Source organism: Podarcis filfolensis, assembly GCF_964270895.1.
Source record: "Podarcis filfolensis genome assembly, chromosome: Z".
NCBI lineage: Eukaryota > Metazoa > Chordata > Lepidosauria > Squamata > Lacertidae > Podarcis > Podarcis filfolensis.
Window position 1 is genome coordinate 49,272,665 of NC_139617.1, and position 23,811 is coordinate 49,296,475.

The following is a 23,811-nucleotide window of genomic DNA, read 5'->3' on the forward strand; positions in this document are numbered from 1 at the left end:
AGACAGGAGTGCCTGGCGTGCTCTGGTCCATGGGGTCACGAAGAGTCAGACATGACTAAACGACTAAACAACAACAACAATTATTACTATTACTATCATCATCATCAAAATTTGTATACTGCCCTATGCCCGTAGATCTCAGGGCAGTTCACAACATAAAATATTTAAAAACACACAAAACACATAATAAAAATAAGAACAAAAACCAATAATCCCCCACTCCCACAACACATTTGAAAGGGCATTGGATGTCAATCAGCCAAAGGTCTAGTTAAAGAGGAACATTTTTGCCTGGTGCCTAAAGGTGTATAATGAAGGCACCAGCTCAATCTCCCTGGGGAGAACATCCCATAAATGGGGAGCCACTGCAGAAAAGGCCTGTTCTCGTGTTGTCCCCCTCCGAACATCTCATGGAGAAGGCACACGAAAAAGGACCTCAGAGAATGATCTCAGGGTCCAGGTAGGTTCATGGGCATCTCCAGGTATTAAACCATGTCTTAAACCATGAGGAACTGCTACTATTGTAGATAAGATGGGTCAATGCTCTAACTCAGTAAAGGAAACTTCCTGTGCCCGTAGGCCAGTGCTTCACCCACAAGGCATGCTTTGAACATACTGGATCTCTGCAGGTTTGACATTTGTTCCTCTGCAAAACCATGCTCATAACTCATCCCTTCAAGCATGCTTTTGCACAGGCAAAGAGTTTTTCTCAATTCCAGTTACTATTTGGTAAACATCCACAAGTCCTGACAACATGAAATAAAAACCTAAGCTATCAACTACAAGCCACACTGTGAAATTTACAGTAGTGCATTACTGCATTCAGGAGATCTCCCAAGCTCACTGTTTGATAGGACCATAACTCACAAGAGCCCAGCATGTAAGACCAAAACAGCTCTTTAGAATAACTGGATCAATCTCCACCATGCAATTGAATTAAATTATATACAAAAGGCCTAAGAGCCTGTGTTTTTAAAGGAAAGACGGGAACACCAATGATAAACCTGAATTAATGCTCTAACTTCACTTAATTCCTACCTGTAGAGTTAACTGTACACAAATAGCCCACTCAATGCATTGACCTATGCAAACTCTAACTATAAATCAGTACTCATGCTGTTAGTTACAACTCTTCCCTGTTGGTCCTCAAACAGGTATTAATTGGTTCCAGTTAAGTAATTGTGTGTGTGTTTAACTTAGTTCTCTTCAGGCTGAAGAAGTGAATATTCCAACGCTGGCAGAATAAAAGGATGCATTCATTTCACGTGGAATACCAACACACACAACAGTATTACACACAGCAGTGTTTCTCCCTTCCTCATTTTATCATCTTCCCAACAAGCTGGAGCGTTCAAACGTCATGTTCAGCAATGGAGCTGACAAAGCCAGACCATGGGTGGACTACAGGAGCCAGCTCACAGGACCTCTGTAAACAGTGTCGGAAATTCCCCAGACACCAGGCACCTTTTGCATCTGGCGCAGGTCGAATTGCAACCATGCGGCTGGCAACTTACATCTCCATCTGGCTGGTCTCCTTAAGCAGGAAAGCATAAGAGCTTATTTATTGCATTTATATCCCACTTTCTTCTCCAAGGAGTACGTGGTTCACCCCCAACCCGTCCTCAGTCAATCCCTACAGCGAGCCTTTGAGGTAGGCTAAGAGGCTGTGACTGGCCCAAGATCATCCAGCGAGCTTCATAGAATCATAGAATTGTATGACAGAGTGAACCCTGATCTCCCAGGTCTGACACTCTAACCACTACACCACACTAGCTTCCTAGTGTCCTTCTGCTATGGGGAAGCTATATAAATTAAGTAGGTAAAATAAAGATTGGGAAAGCAAAACGTCACTTAGAGAAGGACCCGAAATATTTTCCTTGAAGGTTGAATTTGTTTTATTCTGGATTGTTTCATTTGATGCTTTAATGTGTTATAAACTGCTTTGATATTGTTTCTTTAAAATATAAAGCATTTATTAGTATTATTATTATTATTATTATTATTATTATTATTATTATTATTACAGTGGTACCTCGGGTTACATATGCTTCAGGTTACATAAACTTCAAGTTACAGACTCCGCTAACCCAGAAATAGTACCTTGGGTTAAGAACTTTGCTTCAGGATGAGAACAGAACTCTTGCTCCGGCAGCGCGGCAGCAGCAGGAGGCCCCATTAGCTAAGTGGTGCTTCAGGTTAAGAACAGTTTCAGGTTAAGAACGGACCTCCGGAACGAATTAAGTACTCAACCCAAGGTACCACTGTATTATTATTAAATGGTGCCTGAACAATCTGTTGTGGTGACCATACTTAGGTTTAAGGTGCCATTGGCACCTTACATACCTGAGCTTAAATATCTGAGCTTCTAACACTGCTCTGTAAGGTTCTCCTAAACTACAAACTCCCAAGATCCCTGACCACTGGCCATGCTGGCTAGGACTGACGGGAGTTCATCAACATCTGCAGAGTCACAGGTTCCCCACCACTGTGGGCACCACCTGCCCAAGTTCTCCTGTCTGCCAGGCAATTAAAGACACAGAGGAGCTATATCCTACTGAATCCTGAACTGTGCAAGTCTATGCAATTTGCCATCACTCTTACTCAGATGCTGATGTCGAGGCACCATCAAGTCATGCACTGTCTCCATAGTAAGGGAAATCACACTGAACATACTGCTTTGTGTGGTGGACCCAAAGCTACAAAACTTTCATCTAGCAAAAGCAAAGGCCAGTGGTGCTCCGAAACCCAACAGGAAAACCTTCTTAGGGTGCAGATTTTTAAAGCCCCATTATAGCACATTTAGCTAAATAAATGGCTGAAAACCAGCCCTCTGAGTTAGGCAATCAGTAAATTCCAGCTTTCAGTAAGAGCATCTCTCTCCTGTAACATTTCTCGAAACTATCCCATAAACTGCTTGGTTAATGTTTCAGTTATGAGGGGGCAACCACGGTGGTGTGAGTGTGTGTGTGTGTTTCCAACCTATTTTCAGATGTTATCACAAATACCCCGTTAAAGACTACCCACAGGGCACTCCACAGAGCTCACAGCGCTCTCCATTAAGCATGAAAGGAAGACGGTTCGTTTCAAACAATACTTTAGGGTAAGATTCCCTAATTGGCAGCAGCTGAATGATCTAGGCTTCTAAGCTGATGCACATGGCAAACTTGGTTTCAGGATACTCCTCTGGCAAGTTATCAAACTAGAGAAGGAGGGAAAGGAGAAGAGACAAAATACAGTTCATGGGCGAAGCCTGAACAACTGACATTTCCAATTCCAGAAAAGATTTCACAATTGCCTGGGTACTTTACGTTCAGCGTCTAAAAAGTAAATAAGATTCATAGCCCACGTCACTTGTGTCATTCAACAGACTCGAAGCCAGAGATAGACACACTTCTACCTGCTCTAGGACACATCCTTTGTAGTACCTCCACAGCAGACTTCACCAACCTAGTGCCCTCCAGATATTTTGGAATACAACTCCCAGCAGCTCTAACCAGCGTGGCTGAGTTGTAGTCCAAACCATGTGCAGGGCACCAGGCTGATGAAGGCTACTGTGGAGACTTCAAGAAGCTGGTCATATATTTAAACCATTCATTTGTTTAGAAGTGCCCCATGCTTCCAATACGTTGCATCATCACTGGACTTCACTGCCAAAAGTCAGCCCATGCATAAAACGGTTTTGCCCTTTGTACACTTAGAAACAGTTTAATTGATAACATTCCAACCAGAGTCTACCCTTTCCTTAAAACTAGACTTAAGACCATTAATGCAATCAACAACAGATTTATGCAAAGTATATTCAAAGCATGGAAGGAGAAAACAGAAATACTGCCTCTAGGTTTATCCTCCTTGCTCCCCTTGGCTTTCCAACCACTATTTAACAACTTTTTTCGACAATTCTCTGCGATAAGGTGGAAAACCAAACAACTATACCTTTTAATTGACTTTTACAAGGTCAGTTACCCATTAATAGGTCATGAATTGCAAACTAAAATAGGAGAAATTCAAATATTCTGGCTACTTCTTTATCAATTGCAAACTTTTTTATCCAACCCAACTGTGAAAATAACAGCCACAAGACAACTAGTCCTTTTTGATAAACTCCTAGCTACAGGAGGTAGAGCGACGGTGTCTGTAATTTATAAAATATTACTCCAAAATATTGTAGGATTTCCCAATGTAATTAAATAACAATGGGAATTAGATTTAGGTCAAGAAATAGATTTAACTCAACACAATGGTCTAAACTGCCTTTTAAATCAATTTCTGCCAGTATAAAGGAGCTAACGTTAAAACTTATCTATAGATGGCACTTAACCCCAAGAAAACCAGCACAGATACACCCAGGAGTGGCAGCAATATGTTGGTGAAGGTGCCTATCTATAGGTACATATTTTCATATGTGGTGGGAATGTGCCAAAATCCAACAGTTCTTGTTGTCAGGTTTATATGAGATTAGCAAAATTACTAAGCAGAAAATAGAAATAATACTAGAACTAGCTTTACTGAATATATTTCAATGTAATAATGCAAATCTGCTTAATAAAGAACTCATTTGTCATTTGCTATCAGCAGCTAGAAATATAGCTAGATATTGGAAAAATCTCTCATGGGTGAATGTAGACAATTGGTATAAAAGTATATGGGATATCGCTCTACTGGAAAAACTAAGAAATAAGTTACAGTTGTTAAGAGAGCAGAAATAAAAGGATAACTTAACAACTACCTGCTGTAATTTTATTATGCATGCAAGTCTTCCAGGTAATAACAACAGCATACAACTCAATATGGCTAGAATAATCCTACAAAAAGAAATAATTCTGGGCATCCATGTTCTCCTTTCCCCAGGTTCTCTCTTTCCTACCACATTCATAACCATATTAATATTTATACAGTGGTACCTCGGGTTAAGTACTTAATTCGTTCCAGAGGTCTGTTCTTAACCTGAAACTGTTCTCAACCTGAAGCACCACTTTAGCTAATGGGGCCTTCTGCTGCCGCCACATGATTTCTGTTCTCATCATGAAGCAAAGTTCTTAACCTGAAGCACTATTTCTGGTTTAGTGGAGTCTGTAACCTGAAGCGTACCACTGTATTCAAATTTATATAAATATATCTAACTTTCATATACTAACAAAGGCAGCATTTAATCTATTAATAATCATCCCTGATCCAGACTCATTTTATAATTAGAAAAATTCCACTCAAATAATGTAACCAAGTGTATCTGAATGTTGCATGATTTTCAATTCATAGATCCTTTATCTTTCTCTACCCTTTTTTTATTTCCTTTCCTTTTCTCTCTTTTATGTTTTTCTTATTGATAATTAAATAACTATAATATCTCAATCAGAAGCACTTATTTTTTCTATACAACCTAGACTGAGAATGTGTAAGTGTTATGCACTCTTCAATTGTTAAAAACTGAATAAAAATTCTTTTAAGATATAAAATAAAATAAAATGGTTTCACAACCCTTCTAAAAAGATGCTCAAAGAAAATTAAACTCCAGAACTGCGGGAGTCACCAATAAGAATGCCTCTTGCCATATGCATAAGGTTATAATGACATTCCTGGAAATTATTCACTGTTCAGCTCAGGAGGTGCAATCAGAACACGGGCGCTCAGGTGGTCTCTTGGGTATACGAGGCTCAAGCCATTTAGTGTCATGCCCAAAGCCCAAAGCCATTGCACCCAAAAGTCAACAGGAAGCCGGGGGAGGGGCTACTGTACAGTAAAACACTCTACCTTCTGCATTAGAGCATTCAGTCATATAGGGCAGCCCCACACAGTACCTGATACAGAAAGCTTAGCCTTGAAACTAAATACAGGGGTACCTCGGGTTACCGCCTGCTTCTTGGGAGAAAAGCAATGACAAACCTAGACAGCATCTTAAAAAGCAGAGGCATCACCTTGCCAACAAAGGTCCATATAGTTAAAGCTATGGTTTTCCCAGTAGTGATGTATGGAAGTGAGAGCTGGACCATAAAGAAGGCTGATTGCCAAAGAATTGATGCTTTTGAATTCTGGTGCTGGAGGAGACTCTTGAGAGTCCCATGGACTGCAAGAAGATCAAACCTCTCCATTCTGAAGGAAATCAGCCCTGAGTGCTCACTGGAAGGACAGATCCTGAAGCTGAGGCTCCAATACTCTGGCCACCTCCTGAGAAGAGAAGACTCCCTGGAAAAGACCCTGATGTTGGGAAATATGGACGGCACAAGGAGAAGAGGAGGACAGAGGACGAGATGGTTGGATAGTGTTCTCGAAGCTACCAGCATGAGTTTGACCAAGCTGTGGGAGGCAGTGGAAGACAGGAGTGCCTGGCGTGCTAAGGTCCCCGAGGTCACGAAGAGTCAGACACGACTAAACGACTAAACAACAACACCACCTCGGGTTACATACACTTAAGGTTACAGAATCCACTAACCCAGAAATAGTACCTCGGGTTAAGAACTTTGCTTCAGGATAAGAACAGAAATTGTGCTCCGGCGGCGCAGCGGCAGCAGGAGGCCCCATTAGCTAAAGTGGTGCTTCAGGTTAAGAACAGTTCAGGTTAAGAACGGACCTCCGGAACGAATTAACTACTTGACCCGAGATACCACTGTATATTAGTCTGAAGCAGTATGTGAATCTACTGCTACCATGTATTACAATGGTACGAAATGTTTACTTCTGTTTCTAATTATCTTTTCCATAACCAAAGAAAACTTCAATGTAGGCACTCTGCCCAAATGGCATCCACTTATGCTTTTAAAAACAACTTTTTATAGACCTTAGTATTATTCACCCAAGTAGTGGCATTCTTGTGAAATAACTCAAGTTGACTAGCATTTTTCCTGGAGTACTCCAGGAAATACAACATGGACTTGGTTTTCTGCGTTCCAGAAATATCTATAATGAAATGTCCCTGAGCAGCTGCTCTCTAAAGCAGTGGATGGTCATAAAGGCATGAGTTGAAAATAGAATATGGTTGTACGACATTAAGTTAAACATCTTAATCACTGCCCTTATTAATCTATGGGGAGTCTGCTTTAAAGTCATTAGTTCATTGTTTCTTTTTAATCTCAATGACTCTCTAATTAAAGTTCTTCCCTAGTCACAGAATTATCTATAGTGAGATATAACAGCTAACTTCAGGTGCATTAAGCTTAAAGCAAAAAATTAACACTCATTAACAAGATTACCTGTTGTGATTAAAGAAGCACAAACAAGGAAAACTGTTTGCAAATTTTGTGAATGAGTGGAAGAGAGTTTAAAACAATACCTTTAAATTAAACTTTTTTTTCTTTTTACCAAACCCATGCAACCCATCGACTCTATTCAAAAGAGAGAAAAACTCTGTTTGCGTCTAGTTATTTCAATGCAACTCCTGAAAATCATAAAGAAGCCTGTTCACAAGCACTTAATTGCAAAAAGTGCTTCATCAGCAGATCCTTAATGCTTTAGCGCTCCCCAAATACTCAACAAGATCTGAAGTGGAATCTCTTCATTCTACTTAGTGAGGCAGACTCTTCATAGGTGCATGGGAAACCACGTTAAAAACAAAAAAACAAACACAAGGGAATGAAGGGACACGAATAACTTATATATATATAAACACACATAAAAAACCATTAAAAAGTAAATTTCAACCTGCTAAGAAATTTTGAGCTTAGCAGTAAAATTTCCACACGCTGCTAAGGAGGAACTGGCTGTCAGATTTCTCACCCGTCTCCGTCGTGAAAAGAAAAACTGACAGATCACAGGAGTTTGCCTTTGTAAACCAATTCGGGAACTTTCATGCTTCTTATTTGTTAGGTCAAAGGTTAAATTGCTGACCTCTGACCTCCTGCTTAGCCGCCTTTCCCTTTTTCTGTAAAGCTTTATTTCTGGCCTGTATTTACATGGATTAGTCTCTTTTCACGCTAAGAAGGAATCTGTTCAAAGCCAAAGCCTTCGTTCTGCTTCTACAAAAAGCAGCCACAATTATTCAGTACCAGACAATGACCATATTGTGGGTTTACCAAAAAAAAGAGAGGGGGGAAAAGAAAAACACCACCTCAGCCATGGCGAGGCCCGTTCTTACTGCACAAAACAATGGGCAGGGGGACAAAGTCTTATCCTGCATTCAGAAGAAAGCAAACAAAGCCAGCCCACTGTGAACTTGATGAAGATGTCAAGCTCTCTTTAAAAATATAAAAATCAACAAAAGGAGGGGTTTTTTCCTCTTGTGCAAAAAGAGAAGAGGAGGAGGAGGAGGAGGAGAAGAAGGAGAAGAAGAAGAAGAAGAAGAAGAGGAGGAGGAGGAGGAGGAGGAGGAGGAGGAGGAAGAGGAAGAAGAAGTATTGTGACCAGGAGGTCCTTCTTTCTGGTTAAACAGTCCTCATCAGCACAGCAATAAATGTTGCTCTGAATTGTAGGCTGAAGTAGAAGAAAATCACTGCAATGCAAAATGATAACAACAGCTTGTTGCTGCTATTAAGGAAGCTACAATGTGTGAACAATGTCAAGGTGTGTAATTTCCTCATGCCCACCCCAGACTTTACCATGCCCCTCCAATTTTTGAACAGGTGTGGATGTGGGTGTCTGACATTTTTCTGGCTCTTTACGTCACAGCCAGACATTAAGAACCACCACCTCTCCCCAAGTAGTGGATGGAACACACAAAATCTCTAAAACGGTCATCAAGAAGGGAGGAGTCCAAAGTACATTTATCGCACCCAGATTGTCTTGAGACAACCTGGTGCCTCCAAAACACCTTCACATACATTATCTCAGGAAACTCAGCAACCACCTTGAAAGGCGGGTCAGTATTATCCCCATGTTGCAGAGGAGGTGCTGAGAGAATAGCAAGCTGCTTGTCATAAAGCAAATGACAGAAAATTCACGACAGAGACCATATTTGAACAGGGGTCTTATGTAACAACATGGAGTCCAAGTGGAAGGATTGGTGCCTGGGGCACCAGGAGAGGTGCCACAATCCGTCAGAACCAAGCTGCCACAAGATGTGGGGGTGGCCATACAGTATGATGTCTTTAAAGGGGGTCGTAGCTCAGCAGACAAGCAGCTGCTCTACGCGCAGAATGTCCAGGATCTCATCTCAGGTAGGAAGGTTGCATAAAGAAGAAATCCTCTCCCCTGGAAAGCTGCTATCCCTCAGGGTGGACTGGATGGACCAACAGTCTAACACAGGATAAAGCAGCTTTACCTGTTCACAGACCAGGTAATGGAGAGCAGATCTACCAGCAATTATTGGCTGTGCAAACTAATGGCAACTTCATGTAGCATACCATTGAATTCAACTTGCTGGGGAGTAATGGTGTCAGGAACCGCTGATCTATGTGGTATCCGTGTGGTAAGCCACATAATTTCTGCCTACTGGGGAGGAACTATCTGATTTGCATTCACCCATCCAGGCTGACCAGTGACTCCTAGCAGGCAAGAAGAAGTATAAACGACTTCCTTTTCCAGCTGAGTCTTACCTGAGCAACAGGGTCTACCTGAGCTCTAGCATGTCCTGCATTGCTGGTCTTGCTTTTCATCCTGTCTCCTGGATTCTTCTGCCTACTGGTTTGCCCTCGGATTCCAATTACTCGACAGTCCTAGCTCCCAGTTCCCAGCTCCTGGCTCCTTCCAGACTGCTGCCATGGCCACACCCTCACAAATGAGTGCAGAGAGGACTGCTGCCTTTATGTCCAGCTTATGGGCTTCCCAGAGTCATCTATCTAGCCACTATCTGAAACAGGATGTTGTACTGGCTGTGCTCCTGGTCTGTGATCCAACAGAGTTCTTATAAACTCATAATCCAAGTGGTGTTCATGTCCATTTTTTCAGGCCAAGTTTTCACTTCACTGTCACCTGTGGAAGTCCTACCACAGGAGATGAGGGAGCTGCAAAGATGTACCTGGTGATATCTCCCAGCAGAGCTTGGGACTTTTGATTATTTTTAGGTAGACCTTGTGTGATCTGCTGAGTAAAATAAAGCTGTTGCTATGCAGAGGTCAGAACACAAAGTAGGAAACTCTTACTTCCACCAACTACTCAGCCAGCTTCCAGCAGGAATCAGATTATGGGTACACACTGCACTGAGCCAGTTCAAATGCAAATTCTCTCAAACAACGATAGACTCCCTCAGAGTTAATAATTTCCCCAGGAAGATTCATCTCCCTTTTCAACCTACTAGTATGTTTTGGAGAAAAGAAACGAAACACAGAGAGAGACTTAGCAGCTAGGCCTTTTAAATCCCTTTGTTGTAAAAGGAAGCAGCCGAAACTGCCATTTCCTTTACTAATCCTGGGGAACATTGAGCACCCCGCCCCCCCCCGGCCCCGTAACACGCTCATCACTTCATCCTTGTGTTATGTACCACATTTAGGTTTCCAACTTAAAGCCATACGGGGTGTGGGTGTGTGTTTAAAGGGAGGAGGGAAATGAAAGGAATACTTTAGCTGCACTAAACCATTTTAAGCTATTCCTTGAACACACAGCAAGATTTTTGCGTGGCTCTCACAAAAAGATGAAAGAGGAGGTCCTTGGAGAGATGGGGCCTTCTGGCTCACTGCGTGGCAAAGCAGAGGATCCAACACTCTTTTCTGATGTCTTCTTTGGCAAGCACACACACGCACACACAAAACCTACACAAAAGCTTCCCACACAAGGGGGGGATTTCACTTTTGTGAGCCTTTCACTTTCAAATGTTCCAGCTTTGGTGACTTATTTTGATCAGTTACTTTAGACTAACAAATACACTTTCTCCCCCACCCTATGCTATTAGTCACAGAGCTATATCCAAATTCTCTTCACTCTTTCTAATAAGGAAGGCCCTTTGGCAGAGGTCTCAAAAGTTCACTGGATTCTGATAACGGCTCATTTCTCGCACACGACACGTGATTGCTTCCTTGAAGAAAACAAAATAGGCAATTTGAAGGTAGAGGAAAAGAAAAGAGGAAACAGGCAGTAGCTCTGGTTTTTCATTCTTACTGCAGTGCGTGACTTTTATAAGCTTCTTTCAGTCTATCTGTATAAGAATGATTCTATTTATTATGAGAATGTAGGTGATAATGTCTATGGCAGTTTCATATCAAAGCTTCCAAGGGCAAAGTTGGTGTTTAAAAAAATCTTGCAGGAAATTTGAAATTAAAGGAACAGGCAGCAGTACCTGAGGTCTGATACAGACAGTGGCCCCCAAAACTGTTTCCATTAATAGCCCATCTTCTCAACTGATCAACCAATTCCTTCACTTTTTCCAAGTTTAGTATCACTAAAATGGAAGGTTAAAAATCAATTGTTCTCCCTCTGTAAAGGCAGCACTCCATATTCAGAGACCACTCAACTGGTGTGGGTGGGTTTAATATTCAGGAAGCCATGCTTGTGATGGCATTGAACATCCAGAACAGGCACAGCCTAAACTAGCCAACATGACACTGTCAGCAACACACAACTTCAGAATCAAACAGGTCTCTTAATAAAAAGTAACAGGACCATAGAACGACATAATTGGAAGGGACTCTAAGGATATCTCCTTGACATCTGAAGGGAGGGTGTTCCACATGGCAGGCACCACTGTTGTGAGGCCCTCTGCCTGGTTCCCTGTAACTTCACTTCTCATAGTGAGAGAACTGCCAGAAGACCCATGGAAGTGGACCTCAGTGTCTCAGAGCCACTGTCTATAATATTTGAGAATTCTTAGAGAACAGGGGAGGTCCCTGCAGACTGGAGGCAGGCAAATGTTGTCCCCATCTTCAAAAAGTGGGGTGGGGGTGGGGAAGCAGACCCAGGTAACAACCGACCAGTGAGCTTGACATTGATACCAGAAAAGGTCCTAGAACAGATAATTCAACAGTGGGTCTGTGAGCACTTAGAACAAGAGGCTGTGATTTCTAAGACCCAGCATGGATTTCTCAAAAATAAGTCATGCCAGACCAATACGATTTCTTTTTTTGATGGAGTAACAAGCTTGGTGGATCAGAGGAATACTGTGGACATAGTGTATCTTGATTTCAGTAAGGCTTTTGACAAAGTCCCCCATGATATTCTTGCAAGCAAGCTGATAAAATGTGGGTTGAACGAGTCAACTGTTAGGTGGATTTGTAGCTGGTTGACTGACCAAACCCAAAGAGTTCTCATTAATGGTTCCTCATCATTCCGAAAAACAGTGACAAGTGGGGTGCCTCAAGGTTCTGTCCTGGACCTGTTGTTGTTCAACGTCTTTATAAAAGACCTGGATGAAGGAATTAAGGAAATGCTCATCCAATTTGCAGATGGCACCAAACTGGGAGGTGTAGCTAATGCCACAGAATACAGAATCTAGACCGAGGACTTTATGTGGCAAGAGCACTGTTTGAAGAAATAAATGCACATATGAGAAAAATGATTCTAGGAGAATATATTGATGAAGTGCCAGAACTTCCAGAAAAGTAGATAAAAGCTATAGACTCAATTCGGGGGGGGGGGGCAAGGAAGGAGGAAAATCCTTGAATCCAAGACACAGTCTGAAAAGCAGAATAGAATGGCAGAGTTGCAATTGGTGTGTGGAGGATGGAAGGAACAGAGCTGCCAAATACTGGAATTTTGATTTTGGGGGGAAAACCCAGGAGTGGAGGCGCGGCGGAGAAAGGATTGACTTCGTGTGCGATCTGAATGGAATCTTGCTCTTCTGGTTAAGTGGAATAAGAGGAGAAAGAATGGACAAACAGGACTGGTGGACCAGTATGGACAAACAGGACTGATACAGATTTCTAGATGGAAATGGCACAAGAAATGGATTGGGACACAAATTAAGATTTTAAAGTTAACTGAACTACCATGCATTAATAGACAAATACAATATTTTTAAAAAGCTTTTCTCTTGAAGGAGGAGATAAAGAATAAAGCAGAAGTTTTATCATTGTGGCAGCAGTAACTGGAGAATCTTCTTTAGACTTTCTGCACTGAAAAAGGTAAACGAATTGGTGAGCATTGGATGGAAGGCTGGAAAAAACAATGTCCAGCAAAGGGAGGAATAACTGAATAACCTGGATTGAGCATTTTAATATTTTGAAGGAATATTCTACATACAACTGACAGATGGATAGCTGGAGATCCTTTTACCTATTTGTTTACTCTTTTCACTTTTATCTCTCTTGATAATTTATTATTATTTTTATATTACTACTCTTCCTCATTGTACTTTATTAGAACTGTATACAGATGAAGGGGAAGGACAGTATGGACCCCATGTGAGAGGTGGGTAAGGGGAGATCTCACAAGGTGAGATACTGTACAAAGAGAGGGATGAGCCCAGGTGAGAGGTGGGAGGGCACACCTTCCTCCACAGGGGATGAAAGTTAAGATAGAGTGATGAGGGAGGATCTTGTAGTTTATTTTTATGTTCCTTCTTTCTTTAGTTTCTTTATTTCCCATGGATTAGTTTGTTTCTTTTATTGTGTTGTGAAAACTTTCAAATATCTCAAGGGCTGTCCCACGGAAGAGGGAACATGCTTGTCTTCTCCTGCTCTGGGGGGTAGGACTCAAACCAATGTTTTCAGCTGACAGGAAAGGGAATTCCAACTGAGAATCAGGAAGTACATTCTGACAGCAAGCGCTGTTTGACAGTGGAATGGTCTCCCTTGGGAGGAGGTGGACTTTTCTTCCTTGAAGGTTGGGTGACCATCTGTCCTAGATGCTTTAGCTGAGATTCTTGCATTGCAGGGGGTTGGACTAGATGACCCTTAGGGTCCCTTCACAATCTGCAGTTCTGTGACTCACACACTTAGACACTCCCACACACCAAAGCCACCAAGTCTTTCTTTCCAGTTTTCCCTCATTATCCTAACACCTGCTCAGAGAGGCTTTTGGTGGGATCCCACGCCTGATTGCCATAAGCCTCTCACACCAAGGCTTCCATACTGCACGGGCCCATTAGAAGCTGGGTACACACTCTAAGCCTGCATCTTCTTCAGCCAAGCACAGGCATACTACCTGGATTTTGGTTCACAAATCCCCCTGTGGGCTTCTGTGCCTTTCTAGCTTCATATGGGTGGTTTGCAGAAAAGTGGTGAAACAGTATCTATACTTGGCTGGGCACTTTTCTGATGATGGAGATCAACTACGGAGAACTTTGCTAACAAAACCAAGGATACCCATAACATTTGAAAGGCAAGACAGAGACTATATGAATTATGCAGGTACTTGATTTATAGGCCCACTCCCCAAAAAAGGTTGAGTGGTCCACTAAGAACCTCAGCAATTTCCAAGTTGTCTGCGGGGCGGATAAATTAGCAGTTTGGTAAAAAATGGATTATCTCATTGAAAAATGAATTGGCATCAAATGCTATTTTTAAAAAAAAAATCAGTAAGCACAAGGATTTTGAGTTTTGGAACAAAATGTTTACTAAATTATCTAGTTTAAAAAAATCTGAACTTTTTAACCCACCTTCTCCCTGTAGGAACTTAATCCCCCTAGACACAAACATGCTTCAAAACAGAAGATTACTACCAGACACTAGTACTGTACAGAATAACATTTAAGTTCACACTTCCTCCAATTTTCAAGCAGGGGGTGGTGAGAGTTCAGCTGGGCAGAAGCTAGAGTTAGTTTCTAAATGGACTCTGCCATTTCTTCAAATCCCACGGTCAGGAGAGCATACCTGGGCAAGTGCTTGCTCCCAAACCAACCTGCCTCCAGTTTGAGAAGAGCATGAGAGTAGACCATCTTAACAGGGCTTCCTCCTTGGGAAGTGAAGCAGACATCATCTAGGGAGAAGGCTTTTAAGGCTGTTGCATCCCAGTTATTTAGGATTACTATTGATGGAGAAGGGCCAGAGCTAACAAATAATAAGTATAGGTGAACGTTTTAAAAATGCGGCAACACCCTATATTGGGTTGTCCTAAGAATATTGGACTGAGAGTTGGGGTGAACAGGCATGCAATACTACAGAGTGTTGTGATGTGCTCAAGGTCTGACCTGCAGCACTAAGGCAAGGTACGATGTCCAGTGTGGCACAGTGGTTAGAGTGTCAGACTAGGGTTCGAATCCTGCTCATCCACAAAGTTCACTGGGTATGTCACTTGGGCCAGTCACTGCCTCTCCGCCTAACCTACCCTCAAAGGGGATAAAATGAGGAGAGGAAGCATAAAGCATTTAAAAATCATATTGTCAGGAAAGCATTGTTTAATGTCTGGTCAAGATATAAAGACTTATTGGAGAACAAAACCCCAAGGTGGTTGTCACCAATGGAGGCAAAGGCACTTAAAAAGTCCAATATGGAGGCCAAATGGCCGAAATATTGGGAAATACTGGAACAAGAAGGGGATAAATTGAAATTGCAGAGTTTTGAGAAATTAAAAGATAAGGTGCGAGATTGGCTGCACTATTTTCAAATAAGAGAAGCCTATAACATGGATAAAAAAATAGGTTTCCAGGTGGAAAAATCAAAATTGGAAACTGAGTTGTTAGAACCCAAAACTAAAATACTTTCAAGAATGTATAACTTGCTGCTAAAATGGAATACGCAGGATGAAACAGTTAAATCTGCTATGATTAAATGGGCACAAGATGTTGGTCATAACATCATGTTTGCTGACTGGGAACGGTTGTGGACCACAGGTATGAAATTTACGGCATGTAATGCCCTAAGAGAGAATATTATGAAAATGATATACAGGTGGTACATGACACCAGTCAAGCTTGCAAAAATCTACCATTTGCCTGACAATAAATGTTGGAAGTGTAAAGAAAGTGAAGGAACATTCTTTCACCTTTGGTGGTCATGCCCAAAGATTAAGGCTTTCTGGGAGATGATATATAACGAAATGAAAAAAATCTTCAGATATACATTCCTTAAGAAGCCAGAGGCCTTTCTCTTGGGCATGGTGGGCCAATTGGTGCCAAAGAAAGATAGAAATTTCTTTATGTACGCAACAACAGCAGCAAGAATTCTCATCGCAAAGTATTGGAAGACACAAGAGCTACCCACCCTGGAAGAATGGCAGATGAAGCTGATAGACTATATGGAATTGGCGGAAATGACTGACAGAATCCGAGACCTGGGAGATGAGTTGGTGGAAGAAGACTGGAAGAAATTCAAAGACTATCTTCAGAAATATTATAAAATCAATGAGTGTTAAAAATGTGCTTGGATGGGTAATAAGTGGTAATTAGTGACAAAAGTTATTAAGACTATGCAAAAAAGGTATTGATAATTGGTTGAAAAATAGGGATATAGTATATGTTATGGTACAAAGTCTAAACATTCGACAAAGGGTAAGAATTTGCTGAATTAAATATTTGAATGGGAATACAAAAAGGGGAAGGTGCGAGGAGGTCAAGAACATAAGCATATGAAATTGAGGCTATTGGAAAAATGGAATGGTTTTATTTTTTCTTTGTTTAAATGTAATTTTTCTTAATTAGTTGTGTTTTTCTTTCTGTATTTTTTTTTCCTTTTTTTCTTTTTTGCGTGTTTCTTTTTTCTGTAATTTATGGTTTTTTATTCTGTGAATTTCTATTTCTCTTTTTTTGTAAAACTTTAATAAAAATCTTTAAAAAAAAAATGAGGAGAGGAAGAACCATGAACACCACCTTGAGCTCCTTGGAGAAAAAGTTGGGCTATAAAAGCAATAAATAAACTCTCTCCACAGCGATAAGAATTTTATAAGTGAAAATAAGTCATTAATAGGGTGATAAAATAGAATGGGGAAAAAGCAGACAACCAACGCCAGCAACATTACAACTTTCAGATAAACTGCAACTAAAAAGTCAAGTCAGCTCAAGAGATCAGTATTTTGAGCTGCCCACAATGATAACAGGCTGTGGGTGAAATTTACAGATTTCAAAAGAAGGCTGACAGTTCCGACTGGTGGCAACATTTAACAAAAGGCTTTCCTCTGAATGTTGGAAATCCGACGTTTGCCAGTGTTCTGGAACTAGAAGCACCTTCAGCCCAATAATGGATTAGAAGCTCAGCAAGACCACATCTTCAGCTTCCTATATTGACCTGAGCGGTTCCACTTTTCTTACCAGGTGGTCCACTAGGGGACTTCAATATGGAACTGCAGGCCGCACCCTGCCTTGACGTGCAGTGGGGGGAAATGAGGCCAGAATTGGATCCCCAACCCTGCCCCACAGCCCTTCCACTGCCTTCCCAAAGACAGCTAAGCGTGTGTCAGGCATTGTGAAGGAGACACGGGGCACCAGCAGAGCCCTAGAGCCCTCCCACTTCCTTCCCAAAGCCCAGCACCCAACTGGGTAATGCGATGGCAGGGGTGTGGTGTCAAATGTTGCCAAGGGTCACAAAAAAGGTCTTGTGGGCCAAATGTGGCCCTTGGGCCACTCATTGGACCACCCTGCTCTGAACCAATTCCCCCCCAAATAGCACAACCCTGGTGGAAGCCCTCAAAAGCACTGTAGGTACAATACATAAACAGCATCTGCATTTTACAGTACCTGGACCCGCTGATGCTGAATTGGTCACTTCAACATAGACTTCAAATGTTGCTTCCGGGTTTTGCCTGGAAAAGAATAAAGTTGTTAATAAATCTAAGTAATGCTTTTTGGAATGATTCACAGAATCATAAAATCACAGAATCTTAGGAGTTGAAAGGGTCCCCAAGGGCCATCTAGTCCAACCCTCTGCAATGCAGGAATCCTCAGATCAAGCATCCAGGACAGATGGCCACCCAGCCTTTGCTTTAAAACCTCCAGGGAAGGAGAGCTCACAACCTCCCGAGGGAGATTGTTCCACTGTTGAACAGCTCTTAGTGTCAGAAAGTTTTTTCCATATATTTAGTCTGAATCTCCTTTCTTGTAACTTGAAGCCATTGGTTTGAGTCCTACCGTCCAGAGCAGGAGGAAACAAGCATGCTCCCTCTTCCATGGGACAGCCCTTAAGAGATGTGAAGATGGCTACCATATCTCCTCTCAGTCTCCTCTTTTCCAAGCTAAACATACCTAGCGCCTTCAAGCCTTCAAGGCTTTGTTTCCAGACCCTTAATCCTCTTGGTTGCCCAACATTCCTTTAAATGGGGGCTAAGAATGTAGATTAAAGGTAAATGTCAACTATCAGATCATACCAACAAAAGCAGTGGTTCCCAATCTTTTTTACCACCCCCTTGGTTCCATAAACTCATCCCCAATGCCCTCTACCCTTCCTCTAAAAGGAATTATTCAGAACAGCCATTTGCATGACCCACCATGGAATGTAACAACCCAATAAAATTCAAAACAGTAGATTACACATTTTGTTAATCCAGACCTACCAATCAAGTTGTAGCAACCTTAAGTCTGCACAGGGCCAGGGCAGGATTTAGGTTTGATGAGGCCCTAAACTACTGAAGGTAATGGGGCCCTCTATATAGCAGGCAGGGCCTATTACTTACATCATAGTAGCCTACACAACACTCTTGCTGCATGTAGGTTTTATTTTATTTGTTTTTTATCTTTCATTTTGGAAATGTACATCCAGGTTGTTGTTTTTTCTTTAATTTTTGGGGGGCCCCCAAGAGAGTGGGGCCCTAAGCTATAGCTTGTTTAGCTTATACGTAGATCCGGCACTGCACAGGGCAACAGCCTACTCCACTTGATGCATCATGATCAGCTGATGTCAAGGAAGCCCCCCTAAAAGAGACAGGCTTGATTAGAGTCTGTCATCAAGATGAAAGCCAAATCAATTTGGGCAAAACAGAACCGTGATAGAAAGCAGGATCCAGAGAGCACAGTGTGGCTTTTATTTATGTACCTCCATATGAAAGAACAGAGGCATCTGTGATTTTCTGAAAGAGTAAGGGGTCACATTCAGCAACACGTCCGGCCAAAACAATTGCAGGCTTCAAGGAAAACAGAAGCAGTGAGACCATCAGCCACATCTGCCCGTGTGTTTGCTTGCTCCCCTTCCCCATAAGCAGAGCTGATGATTAATTATTGCAACACATTATTTAACAGCAGCTATAATTAGACCAAGGCAGCCTTTCAACACCTCCTGGAGTAGTTTTAAAAATGGGCCCACAGTTTGCTAGTCCTGTTTTCATTTTAGCTAAATGTGTGCTTTAATATTTCGAACGTGTTGCCAAAGATGGCTGGAGAAGACTCTTTCGGGAGCGTGGAGTGGAGCCAGCCAACGGGGCAGCTCAGCCTCTCAAGCCTGATCCTGGTCAGTCCCCTGCCAAATACCCAAGAACCTATGAAGTGCCTGCGGGATCAGGCCAATGGCCCATCTCGTCCACCCTCCAGTTCTCACACTGGCCTTACTGGGAAACCGCAAGCAGGACCTGAGCCCAAGAGGCCTCTTCTCCCCTCCTGTGGCTTCCAGCGACTGGGATGCAGAAGCATTGCTGCCTCTGACCATCGAGGCAGAGCATAACCACTGTGGCTCGCAGCCATCCAAAGCCCTCTCTTCCACGTGTAGTCCAGTCCTCATTTAAAGCCACCTAAATTGGTAGCCACCACTGCCTCCTGTGGCGAAAAGTTTCATAGTTTAACAATGCACTGCATATCTCTCCTAAATCTTTCAACGTTCAGCTTCCTTGGATGCCCACGAGTTCTTGTGTCATGTTGGGGGGAGAGTGGCTAAAGGCCCAACTTGCAAGTTTCTTCTAGATATGGTGAAACCACCAACTGGTGAGCAAACAGAATAAAAAAAACACCTATTTGAAGGCACTGGGTATCTTTTACGACAGTCATGGGAAGGGATTCTTTGGGTTCCCCTTTGGCAGACGAGGCAGCTCTTATTGGAACTGCCCTCCCCAGGGAAACTCACTTGGCGCCAATGGAAATGCCATTTTTGACCCCAACAGAAGACATTTCTTCATTGGCCCAGGAAGTCCGGCATGTCAAGCAGTTGGTTTTAGTGTTTTGTTGTAGCTGTTGCCATCTAGTTATCACCTGGAAACTTTTGCAATTTTACTGTTCCCTTTTGTATTTTCATTGTATGGGTGAGTTCAGAATATAAATATACCCAACAAACATACAAGATCTTCTGCTCTCACAAGCCTGTCACAGTGTAGTGTAACAGATTAAAAATGGGCAACTGTTAATGCTGGAAATCCTGAAATCAGCTTAACTTGGAAGTCAAGTCACATCAAACACAGCACAGACTCCTACTTCCAAACAAAAACTCACAGGTTTGGGCTGTGGGTTGCTTGTTTTCCATTTCCAAGTACAGTGGTACCTCGGTTTAAGAACTTAATTCGTTCTGGAGGTCCGTTCTCTTAACCTGAAACTGTTCTTAACCTGAAGCACCACTTTAGCTGCCGCTGCGTGATTTCTGTTCTCATCCTGAAACAAAGTTCTTAACCCAAGGTACTATTTCTGGGTTAGTGGAATCTGTAACCTGAAGCGTCTGTAACCCGAGTTACCACTGTAACCACAATTCTCCAGGACAGCAGAAGCTTATCCCCTTGCTGAATAGAGAAAAGTTGACCACACAAATAATATATTTATGTGGTTTCATATTTTAAATTCCCAGAGACACCATTGGCTTGCCATTCCCCCACATGATCGGGATGGCTGCTCATTCTCCTGAATTTCCTTGACCCGTATTTCAGGTTCCCATGGCAGGGAACTTGGTCACTTGTTCTAAAAAAGAGAGTGTTGTTAGGATGAGGGAAGAGAACCCAATATCAGTTAAGTCAGGCTGCACACATCCATCCTCCTTTCTGGGTCAATCCTATTTCTGCTTCCTTCAAGGCTCTCCTCAGGAGGTGTGTGTTTTGTTTTGGTTTTGGTGTTGTTGTTTTTTTAAATACATAAATAAAAGGGGGGTGGGAGTACAAACTCCATAGGACTGGTTATATTACAGACTAGGCTTAACTCATGTCACAAATGCCAGTTAACAAACAGTACTTCAGCACACAGAAGGTGACACTACAGTCAGAGCTGCAGTTCTGCAAAAAGCCCCCATTTGTTTTTGTCAAGTGCTGGGATAAAAAGGGGGGTTTCAAAAAACTGGGATGTTGGTTAACAAAGAACATATTCTTATCCTCCACAAACTAACACCTCAGGAGAGAATTTTTTAAGTCCTGCTGAAACATCTTGTAATATTGGGGGCGTGGGAGGAGAGACCGGGAAACAGGGATCCTGAAATTTCAACACACACCAAATTACCAAAACACTCTCCTTTGGGAGAGAGTGGTGGTTTGTAGCTGGGGACATCTCAGAAGTGCCTGCCTCTACCCATGGACATCTCCAGCTGAAGCAACACGGATGGTTGGCTGGTTGGTTAGTTAATTAGTTAGTTAGTTACAGTCATACCTTGGATCCTGAACACCTTGGTACTTGGACATTTTGGCTCCCGAACGCCACAAACCCAGAAGTGAGTGTTCCGGTTTGTGAACGTTCTTTGGAACCCGAACGTCCGATGGGGCTTCGGCAGCTTCCAATTGCTCCTGCAGCCAATCAGAAGCTGCACTTTGGTTTCTGAACGTTTTGTAAGTCGAACCGGATTCCAGAATGGATTCCGTTCAGCTTCCAAGGTACAACTGTAGTTACGTTTTGCTTTTATAGCCCACCTTTTTTATCCAAGGATCTCAAGGATCTCCTCATTTAACCCCCACAACTGTGCGGTAAGGTTTGGCTGAGAGGCAGTGACTGGCCCAAAGTCACTGCCAATGAGCTTCATGCCTGAGTGGGGATTCGAACTCTAGCCTCCCAAAGTTCTAGGTCCAACACTCCAACCACTGCACCAGGGCAGAAGACACTATGGCAGGAGGGCTGTGGGTCTCAACAACTGCTAGGCTGTTCCTTACATTTCAGTACAGTGGTACCTCTGGATGCGAACGGGATCTGTTCCGAAGCCCCGTTCGCATCCTGAAGCGAATGCAACCTGCGTCTGTGCGGGTCGCGATTCGCCGCTTCCACAAATTGCGTCATTTTGAGTCCGCTTCCACAAATTACGTCATTTTGAGTGTCTGTGCATGTGCGAACGGCGAAACTCGGAAGTAACGCACCCCGTTACTTCCGGGTCGCCGCAGAGCGTAACCTGAAAACGCTCAACCTGAAGCACATTTAACCCAAGGTATGACTGTACACTGGTTCCCAAACTCCGCCCCCCCCAGTCAACTTGAAAGCTGCTGAGGATCTAGGCAGACCGCTTAACAGATTTTTCTGCCTGTTGCAGGAAATGTTATGAGCTAGGCTAGATGCTGTGTGATTTTTAATTATATTCTTATTGCTTCTTTTATTTCTTACATATTGTTTTTAGCATACAACTGTTATACAATAAAATATAATAAAGCAGTAACAATACAATTAAAAATCGATTATGAATAATTTGATGTATGTGCCCATCTTCAGTCACAAATCTACAGACACACCACAGACCACCTGAAGTAAACTTACATAGTACAGTGGTACCTCTAGTTGAGGACACGATCCATTCCAGGGTGTGGTTCGCACCCCGAAAAGTCCACAACTAGAGCGGCGCTTCTGCACAAGCGCGGAGCATGATAGAGCGCTTCTGCGCATGCACAAAGTACGCAGAACGCTTCTGCATGCACACACACGATGAAACCCAGAAGTATACACTTCCAGGTTTGCCGCGTTCGCAAGTCGAAAAGACACAACATGAACCTAACGCAACACGAGGTATGACTGTAGAAGTCATCCACAGAATGGTTTGGGGGACCCTGTTTTAGTATATACAGTGGTACCTTGGTTCTCAAAATTAATCTGTTCTAGAAGTCCGTTCTAAAACCAAAGCGTTCCAAAACCAAGGCATGCTTTCCCATAGAAAGTAATGCAAAATGGATTAATCCGTTCCAGACTTTTAAAAACAACCCCTAAAACAGCAATTTAACATGAATTTTACTATGTAATGAGACCATTGATCCACAAAAAGAAAGCAATAAACAATGTACTGCAGTCACACAAGCAATCCATCAGTAGCTGAACAGGGTTCCACACAGTCACAAAAACAAAAAAGAGCCGCAAAAACAAAAATGCAAAATAAATAGCAAAAACTGACAGAGCTCAGCGTAACACTCAAAACGCAAGTGTGGCACTCAAAACAGAGCATGTTTGGCTTCTGAAAAAAGTTCGCAAACCAGAACACTTACTTCTAGGTTTGCAGTGTTTAGGTTCCAAGTTGTTTGAGTACCAAGGTGTTTGAGAACCAAGATACCACTGTATTTCAAAATCCCAAGCTCAGTTTCAGTTTGGGTTTTAGAACCAGCCTCACGTTTTAAGAAAGCAACCCTCCACAGGCCTTCAGGTACACCTGGGGTTTTTTTCAGGTCTGCCGACATGTAACTGTTATGAAGGAGGTGGAGAAGAACAGGACACACCAACGGCGTATCAGATTCCCAAAGGTGCTACCCTCCATTTCTTAAAGTAGGCTTCATAACAGAAAATTATGAAAAACGGGAAAATAAGCACAGCTCTGAAAGTGCTTCAAATGAGTACCAAGTTTTCCCACAAACATGCATAACTCTTTCGGTAGAATATTTTAGTACACAAGACAGGCAGCCAAGCATACATGTAATGGTTCTGAAGTTTTGAAAAGCCTCTCCTACATTCCCTGAGCTTTCAGATCCTCCAAGTTAGTGTCCTTCTGTGCCTTCTCAATTAGGCCCTGTAGGATTCATCTTCTTCCACTCAACAACCTTCTGCTTCTCTCGGGCTAATTGTCAACATTATGAGGCAGCCCTTCTCCTCAACTACCATTATGTTCAGCCCTGATAAGGCATGGGGAAGACTCACAAACAAGCAGCAAAAGGATTGTTTGAGGATAAATGATAAACAGAACACTCAAGAAGGGCAAACGCAAGAAGCAATGCTCTGAACTCACCCTCTTTGCGATCTGGCCCCTGCCACCACCACACACCAAAACATGACAGTTTACCATTCAGAAAATGATGGTC

At 42.5% G+C, this 23,811-nt stretch overlaps 1 protein-coding gene across 9 annotated transcripts in view; it reads right to left on the reverse strand.

Moving 5' to 3' along the window:
* The window catches only part of DENND1A (DENN domain containing 1A), a 263,639-nt gene that overhangs the window by 228,179 nt on the left and 11,649 nt on the right, over window positions 1-23,811 (reverse strand). For all 9 annotated transcript variants that reach the window (XM_083597233.1, XM_083597229.1, XM_083597231.1 and 6 more), the window contains exon 2: window positions 17,405-17,469. In XM_083597233.1, coding sequence (XP_083453359.1) covers window positions 17,405-17,469 — 65 coding nt within the window. The remainder of the gene's footprint in view (window positions 1-17,404; window positions 17,470-23,811) is intronic.